The 12,530-nt window shown below is 44.1% G+C and overlaps 2 protein-coding genes across 2 annotated transcripts; both read left to right on the top strand.

Moving 5' to 3' along the window:
• Positions 1-1,621: 1,621 nt before the first annotated feature.
• Positions 1,622-6,814, top strand: LOC118081588 (olfactory receptor 5AR1-like). The gene is made up of 3 exons (XM_088656267.1): positions 1,622-2,527; positions 5,350-5,403; positions 6,788-6,814. The coding sequence occupies exons 1-3, from the start codon at positions 1,622-1,624 to the stop codon at positions 6,812-6,814; spliced, it is 987 nt and encodes a 328-aa protein (XP_088512393.1).
• Positions 6,815-8,658: 1,844 nt separating this feature from the next.
• Positions 8,659-9,609, top strand: LOC118081729 (olfactory receptor 5I1-like). Its single transcript, XM_035108150.1, has one exon. It carries the CDS (start codon positions 8,659-8,661, stop codon positions 9,607-9,609), a length of 951 nt encoding a protein of 316 aa, XP_034964041.1.
• Positions 9,610-12,530: the final 2,921 nt, after the last annotated feature.

Here is a 12,530-nt window from a genome sequence, read left to right as displayed (position 1 = left end):
TCGGTGACCAACATTTCTCTGAATCCGTGAAGATTTCATAGAGCATCAGTGCAATAGCCCTTGAGAATCAATTTTATCACTTTGTTAAGTGAACATTAGAAGGAATCAGGAGATTTGATCACAAGGGATATTGCACATGAGAGAGGTCTCTAAGAGCCATTCTATCACTATGAATACTGCTTTAATATCGGAAATTTCAAGATCACTTCTACTACACTCTTGGTTTGGACACAAAATGGTTTCCAGAGATCCCTAGCAAATGAAAAGATTATACCACCATCATTATCCATGTTGTTTAAAATAATTCATGAAAGCCACAGAACAAAGGTGAGTCAATATTATATTTACTTACGAGAGACAATGAATGCTTTTTGCAATATGCAAACTGGGCACTACACATGAGAGGAAGTGATAAATTATCTCCCTTACTTTAATCTATTGCAGAAAACATGCCCTAGAGTAGCACATCTAACACAGATTTGCAAATTATGAAAAACTGGACTACAGTATATTGAGCAGAGGGGGAAATATTGAGCAGAGGGGAAGATTTTAGCAGACTTCTTTATGTCAGACAATTTTGATTAAACCTGGAAATTAGACACATTTTGCAGCATGGCACAAACCTCAGTTATCCGCAGTGCACATAGCTTGTCACAGAAACAGAAATGTAGAATTGGAGGGAACCACAAAGGTCATCTAGTCCAACTCTCTGCAATGCAAGAACCCTTTAGTGAGATATAGATTCTCCTTGCAGGTTTCCAATTGCATAGGAGCATAGATGCCTTAGACCAAATCAGATCAGGGGTGCAATTAATAGAAGAGTGGATCCTGAATCTTGAGGCAAAGGGGTGTAAAGCAGAATGTGTATACGGTGGCATAGGCTGAATTGGAGGCCCCTGAAGCAAGCTGTGGTGCTTGAGGCATTTAAAAAATGCAGACAAGTGTCTTCTGAAAGCAATAGTGATGTCATTAAGTTACCATAATGTGATAACACGAGAGTGGGGTTGTGGAAGAAGTGAGATCATACGCCACTGTGGGAAGAGAGCAGAGAGGAAGCTCCACTATGACTGACAGGTCAAGCTTGTAATGAGAGGGGATGATTTTACCAGGAACTTTCCACCCCAAACTCAAATTTAAGGGTACCTAGCACTGTAGCTATTCTTTTGAAATTTGACAGGATTTATGCCCGCAGAACACTTCCCTTCAAACTTAATTCAGTTCTGCCCCCAATTTTTTAAAAAAAGTTATAGACTTTTCCTTCATTCGTTCCTTTCTTTCTTTCTTTCGTTCATTCATTCTTTCCTTCCATCAAATTTTAAAGTTGTCCACTACAAACGTCCATGGACCTATTTGCCTGTAATCAGACAGGCTTCATCCACCATGAAGGGAGGCCAAAGTGCCTGCAAATTCTATCCACTTCTGTCTCATCCAGTCAACCTCATGTATGCCTGCACTGGCATTGTGCTTTTCTTTGCCACTACTGGTAGCAGCCAAAGAATTCTGCTCTCAGAGCTCCAGGCTGCAAGTGTCGTTCCTTACCAACTTACCCTTTTTCTGGATTACAGATCAGATTTCATCAGCAAACTGGATACTATCAACAGATGATAGCCATAGCAGAGAAATGGATAGCAAAAACCATACAAAGGTAAATGAGTTTATCCTCTTGGGATTAGTGAACAGTCGTGAACTGAAACCACTCTGCTTTGTTGTGATATTAATCATGTATTTAGTCACCCTGGCCGGGAATGTTGGGATGATCTTCCTAATCAGGATCGACCCTCAACTCCAGAAACCAATGTATTTCTTCCTCAGCCATTTGTCCTTCCTAGATTTTGGATATTCCTCAGCCATTGCCCCTAAAATGCTAGAGAATTTTTTAGCAGGGAAGAAAACCATTTCCTACAAAGGCTGCGCTGTGCAGATGTATTTTTTTGTCTTCTGCGCAAGCACCGAGTGCATCCTTCTGGCAGCAATGGCATATGACCGGTATGTGGCTATCTGCAATCCTCTGCTGTATATGGCTACTATGTCTCCCAATCTGTGTGCTCTGATGGTGGCCGGATCCTACCTGGTTGGCTTCATGAATGCAATGACCCAAACGATTTCCACTTTCATGCTATCTTTTTGCGGCTCTGACATCAACCATTTCTTCTGTGATGTTCCCCCGCTATTGGCGCTTTCCTGCACTGACACAAGCATCCATGAAATGGTTCTCTTTGTATTTGCCACAGTCCTGGGCATTTTCACTTCAGTGGAGATTGTGGTGTCATACGCCTTCATCCTGTCTGCAATCTTGCGAATCCACTCAACAGAGGGGAAGCGAAAGGCTTTTTCGACGTGTGCCTCACACCTGGTAGCTGTCACTGTCTTCTATGGAACGACAGTCTTCATGTACCTGCGGCCAAGTTCTAACTATGCCATGGACCAGGACAAATGGGTTTCTGTCTTCTACACCGTGGTGATTCCCATGCTCAACCCCTTGATCTACAGCCTGAGGAATAAGGAAGTGAAAAATGCCTTGAGAAGATTTCTAACCCTGAAATTATCTTTCAGGTGGAGCATGAGAAGCTTATAAATACTAAACTCTGACAAACTGGGCCATTTTATTGAAGCGTGTGATCTAATACACTGTTAAAAGTGTTTAAGAAATTGGGGGGATAGAAATAAGTGGTGCTAACTGCAGTGGCATATTTGCAGGATTGTACTCAAAACATTCATTTGAATAAATTAACCTAGACAAAAATTACTATGTAGCACACTGTAGAGTAAGTTATAATTCTGCAACTTTTGTAAAGATATGCATGACATGAATACCTGGTCACCCTAGATTGCTTGAGCATCTGGGATTCATGAATGAACGCTTGCTGAAGTCATATTCCCAGACAGAGACCTAACACACATGAATAACACTGTCTTGACTAGCTGAAAATCTGTGTCTTACTTAATGGTTTTCATTTATAGTGTCATAAAATTATAAAATCCAATAAAATGCTTTTTTAAAAAATCTGGTTCTTTCTCAATTGAAATATAACATGACTAAATCTAGGTTTGCCTTTCATAATTTCTTTTAGGAAAATATATTTTAAAATGTTACCAAAACTTGAACATTGGGGGGGGGGAGATCCCAACCTTACATGTCATTATTTAGTGTTTTTAATGTTTTTAAAGTTTTTATTGTTTGAAATTTTATCATGCATTTAATATTCTGTTGGGAGCTGCCCAGAGGGGCTGGGGAAACCCAACCAGGTGGACGGGGTATAAATAATAATAAATTATCATTATTATTATTATCATCATCATCATCATCATAGCCAGTGTGGTGTAGTGGTTAAGAATGGTAAACTCGTAATCTGGGGAACCGGGTTTGATTCCCTGCTCCTCCACATGCAGCTGCTGGGTGACCGTGGACTAGTCACACTTCTCTGAAGTCTCTCAGCCCCACTCACCTCACAGAGTGTTTGTTGTGGGGGAGCAAGGAAAAGGGGGTTGTTAGCTGCTTTGAGACTCCTTAGGGTAGTGATAAAGTGGGATATCAAATCCAAACTCTTCATCATCATCATCATCATCATCATCTGGTGATTGCACTTTGAAAGTCAGCCTTATCCTTAAAGCAATACTTGGTGTGTGTGTTTTGGTTTTTTTAATATTAATCTTTATTTATCAACACAATCTTAATTTATCAACACATACACACAAAGAACATTTAGGGGGAAAGCAAAGAAGAAAACAGAAATAAAACAAAGAAATAGCAGCAGCAATACTTGGTTAGAGGTTGGCTAGTCAGAAAATCTGACTTGTCTGATCTCTTTCTGATTGGCTGAAGGATTCAAAGAATGGTCCACTGTACTTCCTGTCACCAGGCCCCCTTTAAGTGGGGGACCATCTGAGATCCATCTTGAATGCTAGTAGAGAAAATGGCTGCTGGATGCAATGCCAGTCCCACAGGCAAGGGTTTGGGGAGCACAGCATTGGGCTTTGGCTATTTGCTCTACACACTGCAGTATACAGGGCGGGACAAATCTCTAGTCCACCACAATAAGAAAAAATGAGGGGTGCTCAAATGGAGCAATTTAACTTGAATATTGAGGCTGAGGTGAACTCCACTGCATAGAAGCCGTCTCCAAAAACAAGCACAGACCTCACCTGACTCACCCAGCAGAAGGGTGGAACATACTATCCTCCTGCATAGGCACTGTCGTCACACCCTTGGGGTGTGTCCAGTGAAGAAGTTCCATTGGCTCAAGGATTTCCTTTTGCACTATAGAACTTTTTCTCCCTCTTCTCTCCCTGCATACCCTTAAACTTCCCCCAAATCTGCTCCAGAGGGCTGGAGAACCCCCAGAGGTTAGTTATGGGGTGGACATGGGAAGTGTAGAGAGAAGTTAAGTTCCATTGCACAGCCGCAAGTCTTTGAACTAACAGAACTATTTTGTTGGTCCTTTGACCTGGAACTGGCAGCAAGGAACACTGCATTTATCCAAATCATGCCCTCAGGTCAAAATTGGCTTTATTGTACTACGGTATTTGTTGCTCCGTTGGAATACATGACCTGATGTGAAATTACTTTGAAAAATAAACAACTACCACAAATAGACAAATGTCTTTTCTACATAGTAAAGCTGTAAGGCATTTTGTGGTAGTGGCAAAGTCTCTGTTGGTGATTGGTTGAACTACCATAAGGTCACAGTGAGATGAAGCAGGTGGAAAGGCCGCTGGCTGCCATTGGCTGAACTGCTCAGACAGAGGAGATAAGGAAGGCAAAAGGGCCAAGGAAAGGAGAGGTAGAAAAAGTGCAGGGAGAGCTGAGGAGCGTTCTCACTACATAGATGCCATCAGCAATGCTGGAGTCCTAAGACCAGTGAAGGAAGGAGTCAGCAGAAGCAGACAGGAACATAAAACTGCCAGCATTATAACACTAGGATATAAATCTATGATGCAACCACATCTGGAATACTGTGTATAATTCTGGTTGCCTTGCCTCAAAAAGAATATTGTAGAGCTGGAGAAGTTTCAAAAAGGGGCAACCCAAATTAATCATGGAATGGTTACAATGCTTTTGGTTTGGAACAAAAATAAGGAACAGGGGACATGCAGCGGCGTAGCTAGCCGCCTGGCTGCCCGGGGCGGCAAACCCGAAGGCACCCCACCGAGGGGCGGGGTGTCTGTTGCGCTCATGCGTCACGCGTCACGACGCATGCGTCATGACACATGATGCATGCACACACAGGAGGCATGCGACCCGGCGCCACGGCAAACCCCACGGGCAGTGAGAGTGAGGAGTGAGACAGTCTCGCTTGCATCGGAGTGAGGCCATGGAGTGAGGCAGTCTCGCTTGCATTGGGGCTTCTCCTCAATGGTGGCCACATCGTGCGGCAGCGGTGGCGGCGGCGACCATCAGAGGTGGTCAGCCCCGTCCAGCCTGCTGCCCCCCACCCAGCCCCCCACCCATTACTACTCCACTGGGGACATGATATAGGTGTATGCACCATTTGGAGAAAGTGGACTGAGAGAAGTTTTTCTCCCTCTCTAATAGTACTAGAAGGAAGATATCCTGCTAGAAGATTCAGTACCAACAAAATCATTTCCAACAGCACATAGTTAAACTATGGAATTCACTCCTGTAAGAGGCAGTGATGGACGCAAACTGGGATGGCTTTGAAAGAGGGTTAGACAAATTCATAAGATGCCTTCTAACCCTGGTGTCAACCTTCCCTGTCAAAGGCAGTGTGCCCCTGAGTACCAGTTGCTGGGGAACACAGGTGGGGAGAGTGTTAGGGCACTCAAGTCCAGCTTGGGAGCCTCCCAAGAGGCATCTGGTTGACCACTGTAAGAACAGGAGGCTGGGCTAGATGGACCATTGACCTGATCTAGCAAGACTCTTCTGATGCTCTTAATTGCTACTAGAAGTTCGGCTGTTGCATTCCGTTGACCCCTCGTACCTGCACACAGGACCTAAGAGAGGGTGATAGGGAGAAACACGTTTCTCTAGTCCTGCTCAAGCATTCCCCTCATTAGATTAGCATCCCCAAAGTGGAGAAAAGAAGGGTCCCACCTGTTGATCCCACCTCTGCCATTGCATCCCCTTCAGCTGCATCCCTTGTCCCTCTACAGAGGACTATCTGTAGAGGGCAGCGCCATTTCCATGCATAGACTTTGATGTGGAACCCGGTGCAAAGAGAAATCCACATCACAGGATGAGCTTACACCTATAAGGCAGATTCTCTGCTACAGACATGGTCATTGGTCCATAATGCCTCAAAGAAGAGCCTATGGATGATGAAGGAGAAGAGTTTGGATTTGATATCCCGCTTTATCACTACCCGAAGGAGTCTCAAAGCGGCCAACATTCTCCTTTCCCTTTCTCCCCCACAACAAACACTCTGTGAGGTGAGTGGGGCTGAGAGACTTCAGAGAAGTGTGACTAGCCCAAGGTCACCCAGCAGCTGCATGTGGAGGAGTGGAGACGCGAACCCGATTCACCAGATTACCACTCTTAACCACTACACCACACTGGATAATATTTACTCTATTCTTCGTCCCAAATCAAAGGTTCCCATAGCAGCTCATAAATATCAATAATACAATCTAAAAAGGGATAACATGAAGGAAGAGGGTATGAGAAGAATGTGGGGGAGGCAGACAAACTCAGCACTAGTTTTTAATTGCAGCGTTCTTGGAACAACCTGCTGGAAGGGAATGAGCTCAGGGAGATGGAAGCTGAAAGTCACTGATCCCTCTGCTGAGCTTATAGAGAGCTTCTGCAATTCCATCTCTCCCCCTGCTGTAGCTTGATGGAAAGGAAGCAGCAGTCTGAATGGGGGAAGGGGACAGTTGTTCAATAGTCCCACTTCAGAACCTTCAGAACCTTCTGAATAGCCTCATGGCTATTCATGACTGTAAGGGGCAGCTGAGCATATGTGTGGCAAGGAATGCTTGCTTTGTATCAGCAAGTCCAGGGACTATTGATTGATTGTCACAGTATCTCAACTGTAATAATTGGAGCTTAAAACAGATTTCATAGTATGATTCATAGGAAGCACTTCATTATCTTTAAAATGCACAAAACTGTCAGGGTTTAATTGCCATGCTCTGCAGACAATACTCCTGAGATCTTATGGTGCCATATCCTTCAGAGGTTATGCCCCAAGGGCACAAAAAAGGTTCATATATAGCATTTTTCCAGCTTAGGAGCAAATTGTGAATTCAGAAAAGGAAAGGTAGCCAAAGGTATGTTGAATGGGTCTGCATTTTTGTTCAGAAGACTATCACAATTTTATTTTTCAGCATTAATTAACTAATTTTGAGGCCCTTTGTGGCAATAGCAACAGAACCTATGCACCATCTGATGGCTAACTGAATTTCACAAAGCAATCTGTAAAATTACATTTTTGCCCATCTACTAGGTGTTAGGTACCATCTATATAGCATTTTCATATAATTTTATCTTTAAACCATAACATGCTGTAAATTTTATATCCGTGTTCCACAATCATTCCCATGCTTCCATTTCTCTATTATGACCAGCATATTTGTGTGTATTTTTAGAGTCAAGAAACATAGCCTCTGTGCATACACAGAGTCCTGTCCTTAAGGTGGAGTGGATGTGTGCAGATTCCTTGGGAGTACTTTTTGTTGAAGCTAGGAGAGATTCCTTTCACAACCATCCATCCACATCCTGGATGGCTCCATCCAGGCAAAAATGTTACTCTTTAACCAGGCCTTTGGCTGATAAACATCCAATGCCATTTTAAAATGTGTTCGGGAGGAAGGGATTACTGGGTTGTTTTTTTGTTTTTCTTATGTATTTTGATATTGTGATTTTATGTTGTAACCACCCTGAGACCTGCACATACAGGGTGGTATGCAAATTTGCTTGCTTGCTTGCTTAGAATCCTGACAAAAACCAAGACATTCAGCATCAAATAAGGAGGGGGATGGACAGGTGAAACTCGGAATATCGTCGAAATGTGCATTTATTTCAGTAATGCAACTTAAAAGGTAAAACCAATATATGAGATGGATGCATGACATGCAAAGCAAGATATGCCAAGCCTTTATTTGTTGTAACTGTAATTATTTGTCGTTAGGCGGGCCAATTATAAATGGAATGTAATTAATGTAATTAATTATTTTTGTATTATTGTAATTAATGAATGTAATTAATTATTTTTGTATTATTGTAATTATTTGTTTTATTACTGTGGAATTTCCAAAAGAAAGCATTTGTAAAAATTAAAAGAAAAATTAGAAATAATAAGTTGCATTACTGAAATAAATTCACTTTTCGACGATATTCTAATTTTCTGAGTTTCACCTGGAGTTCCTTCCCCAGCTGTGTGTTAGTTAGCAGAAGACAACAACAGATGAAAGGAAAGGGGAGAAACAATGGCCCACATCGTTTCCTGATACAGGTAGGTGACTTTGCCTGATTTTCCTCCTCTGAACATTTGTTCCCATGACCACCTAACAGTGCTTCTTTCTAATTACACGATGCTGCCCATTTGAAATTTACACCTTCCCTTCTTTATTGTCATGGCTTCTGACCTACTTTTATGATGCCTGCTTTATTGAAAAGCCTGTTGCCTTTCTTTCCCTAAGCACACTGAGTTCTGCAGTCCAGCTTCTGCCTCCTTCCAGTACCTAACATATTGCAAAGAGATGTCAGATGGTAATGAAACCACAGTGACCCACTTTGTCCTCTTGGGCTTTGCCAGCAGCCCAGCTGTTCAAGTCGTCCTCTTCATGGTATTCCTGATGCTCTACAGCTTGGTTCTGCTGGGGAACATTGGGCTGATGGTTCTGATCAGAACCAGCCCCCAGCTCCAGTCCCCTATGTACTTCTTCCTTAGCAATTTGTCATTGGTTGACCTCTGCTATTGCTCTGTGATCGTCCCAAAGATGCTTGTCAATTTCTTGGTAACAAAAAAGGGTATTTCGTATGCCGGCTGCGGACTGCAGTTTTACTTCTTCTGCACTTTTGCGGACACTGAGTCTTTCATCCTCGCTACTATGGCATATGATCGGTACGTAGCCATCTGTAACCCACTTCTTTATACCATCATCATGTCACCAAGGCTCTGCTTCCTGCTGGTTGCCCTCTCTTACCTTGGTGGTACATTGAGTGCCCTGGTCCACACCTGCTTTGCCTTCAGGCTCTCCTTCTGTGGCCCAAATGTCATCAACCACTTCTTCTGTGACCTCCCATTGCTTCTGAAGCTCTCGTGCTCAGACACCTCCCTCAATGAGCTCCTGCTCTACACGTATGGGAGCTCAGTAGAAATCATGTCCTCCATCATCATCATCATCTCCTACATCCTCATTGTCATCTCGGTCCTGAAGATGCACTCCGCTACGGCAAGAAGCAAGACGTTCTCCACCTGCGCCTCTCACTTGACCTCCGTCATCATCTATGAAGGGACACTCCTCTTCATCTATTCCCGCCCCAGCTCCTGGTACTCACCCACCTCTGACAAATACATCTCTGTCTTCTACACCATTGTTATCCCTGTACTGAACCCCTTAATCTACAGTCTGAGGAACAAAGATGTGAAGAATGCCCTCCGGAGAACAATAGTCACTAAAGTCTTTGTTCGAAAGTCTCATAACTGAGAGACTGTCGAAAGAAGAAGAATAGAAATTTATTTATTTATTTATTTATTTATGTGGAGCAATTATTCCTTGTTCCTGGAATGGCTTATTCCCAGTCAGTTCTAACAATACAGTCCATAAAATCTAAAAGACAGGACACAAAAAGGGGAAAGGGCAGTGCGGTGCAGGGACAAATTCAGGCACCAATTGTGGGCCCAGGTGCAGGGACCATGTGGCCAATGGAGCCTAAAGGGAGGGAAATAATAAGGCACGAGACAACTGGCATTGGGTTCAAAATGGCCCCAACTTTATTGATTGCAAATCCAAACTTGATTAAGGAGGTTTTGGAGAAGGCATCAGATATGTATCCTGAATCAACCACCCAGCCCTCTGGTTTAGTATTTTCAGCTGGGTTAACTCTGGGTTAAGAGTCACCCTATGGCAGACATCAGATCAATCCCTCCAGGACTGCCATTTTGGATGGGTGCTATAGCCCATTGTCCCTCATCTGGGCTCCTGGACAAAGCACTCCTTCCTGGATCCTTTTAGTGGGGCACTGTCAGGGGCTGGTTGGATGCAGAGGAATAGTGGGAGGAACCAGCTGGGGAACCCCAAGGGAAGAAGGCTCAGACCCTCCAAGTGTCTCTATTTTCCAGTGACATCCCTGACTTAGAAAAGACGTCCCAGTTTCTGATTTAATCCCAGAATGTCCCACTTTTCCTTAGGGTGTCCCTATTTTCATTGGAGAAATGTTGGAGGGTATGGAGTTATCCTACCCCCGAGCCGTTTGAAAGCAATCCTGTATAATTTTTAATGTTTAATGTTTTTTAATGTTTTTATATATGTTGGAAGCTGCCCAAAGTGGCTGGGGCGACCCAGTAATTTGTGTGGGGTATAAATAGTAAAATGATCATTGTGGAATGGGACATCCCTATTTTCATCTGAGAAATGTTGGAGGGTATACCCAGGATGTGGTGGTGGCAGCACAACAATGAGTGGTCAGAGGAAGAAGACTGGAAAGAGGAGGTGTCAGAAGCTGAAGATGTAACAGGCGTTAGTGAGCTGGGAGAGTCTGTGACAGAGAGGAGTCCGGAAGCAGAAGCAGGAGAGTGGGGTGAGGGAGGCCACGAGGCAGAGATGAGTCAGGCTGGTGAAGAAACACGGGTGTCTCCCCCTCCTGCTGTGACAGGCTCCCCTCCCCCTTGTCTCCCAGGACCAAGAGAGGCAAGACAGACATGCAGGCACCATCTCAGGTTGCTTGGGGGAAACCCTAGGGTAATGATCTCAGGCAGGCAAGCAAGCTCCAATCAGAATTAATGAGTCTCTGGTAGTTTTATGTACATTTATTTACAATTCACATCCAGAGAGCATCTCCGGGCCTGCTGCTATTAGCTACGTGTTGGTCACCCCCTCCCCGCTATCAAATGAAGATCCCTCTAAACGCTGCCTGCCTCCCAGATGCATAGCAACCCCCTCAATGCCATCTATCTCCTCCCCTCCCTCTGCCTGGGAGCTTTCCGAGCCTGGGAACCCTTGGTGAAAGGGGGGGGTGAACTAGCACACTCCTGCTCTGGCTGTGGCTGCAATTCCTCATCTCCAGAGTCAGACTCTGTCTCCCTTTGTACAGGCATTCCTTCATCTCCAAAGTCTGACCCTTCCCAGGCGTTCGATTCAGCCACATCCCTGACACCTGGGAGGGGACTTAGGCAGCTGTGGGAAGACAGGTAGTTTCAGTCTCCACAACTGCCTCACAGGGGCAAGACCTACTGAAGAAGAGTTGCTGTAGGCCTGGCATTCTTATGCAGATCTTGTTTTTGTTCTAATAAAGAGTTAACTTCACTTACTCTGTGTGATTTACTGCTGGCTCACTCCTGAGAGGTAACTATTTGGGGGGGGGGCAAACCTCCATCCTGCCACCTAGGCTAAGAAGCCAACCCAATGCCTTATCTGCCAACAAGTTGTGACAATTGGTTTGAAGACGGCAAAAACCCCAGATAGGCCCAATTTGTCTACATGGAAATTTTCCTCCCTGGTCTCAGATACAGCAACCAAGTACAACCATAGCAAGATCCCATGGATAATCTGACTGCTTACTTTAGGGCACATTGTTGTTGTTTAGTCGTTTAGTCGTGTCTGACTCTTCGTGACCCCTGGACCATAGCACGCCAGGCACTCCTGTCTCCCACTGCCTCCCGCAGTTTGGTCAAACTCATGTTTGTAGCTTCAAGAACACTGTCCAACCATCTCGTCCTCTGTTGTCCCCTGGCGTCGTTGGTCAGCCATTTTGCTTTCTTGCCTTTCCTTTTCCTTGGGATGGTTTTCGTTGCTGACTCCTGTATAATGTTACAAGCCTCCATCCATAGTTCTTCAGGCACTCTGTCCACCAAATCTAAATCCTTAAACCTGTTCCTCACTTTCACTGTGTATTCATACGGGATTTGATTTAGATTGTATCTTACTGGCCCAGTGGTTTTTCCTACTTCTTCAGTTTAAGCTGGAATTTTGCTATAAGAAGCTGATGATCTGAGTCACAGTCAGCTCCAGGTCTTGTTTTTGCTGACTGTATAGAGTTTCTCCATATTTGGCTGCAGAGAATATAATCAATCTGATTACTATGCTGCCCATCTGGTGATGTCCATGTGTAGAGTTGTCTCTTGTGTTGTTGGAAGAGAGTGTTTGTGATGACCAGCTTGTTCTCTTGACAGAACTCTATTAGCCTTTGCCCTGCTTCGTTTTGAACTCCAAGGCCAAACTTGCCAGTTGTTCCTTTTATCTCTTGCTTCCCTACTTTAGCATTCCAATCCCCTGCAATGAGAAGAACATCCTTCTTTGGTGTCATTTCTAGAAGGTGTTGTAAGTCTTCATAGAATTGGTCAATTTCAGTTTCTTCACTTTTGGGCACAACCAACATCTATTGCACAGGGTGGAGGGTGGGGGATCCT

This window comes from Zootoca vivipara, chromosome 1 (genome assembly GCF_965207765.1).
Source record: "Zootoca vivipara chromosome 1, rZooViv2.hap1.1, whole genome shotgun sequence".
Lineage (NCBI taxonomy): Eukaryota > Metazoa > Chordata > Lepidosauria > Squamata > Lacertidae > Zootoca > Zootoca vivipara.
The sequence above is the reverse complement of the archived record's forward strand: the minus strand, read 5'-3'. Positions and strand labels throughout refer to the sequence as shown.

Bases quoted from the DNA above. Each gene is read 5' to 3' on its own strand.
- LOC118081588 (XM_088656267.1), top strand. From the start codon at position 1,622: ATGGATAGCAAAAACCATACAAAGGTAAATGAGTTTATCCTCTTGGGA. The intron at 2,528-5,349 runs TTTCTAACCCTG...TTGGGGCTTCTC, and splicing joins TGAAAAATGCCTTGAGAAGA to CTCAATGGTGGCCACATCGT. The intron at 5,404-6,787 runs GTCAGCCCCGTC...CCCCTGCTGTAG, and splicing joins GGCGGCGACCATCAGAGGTG to CTTGATGGAAAGGAAGCAGC.
- LOC118081729 (XM_035108150.1), top strand. From the start codon at position 8,659: ATGTCAGATGGTAATGAAACCACAGTGACCCACTTTGTCCTCTTGGGC.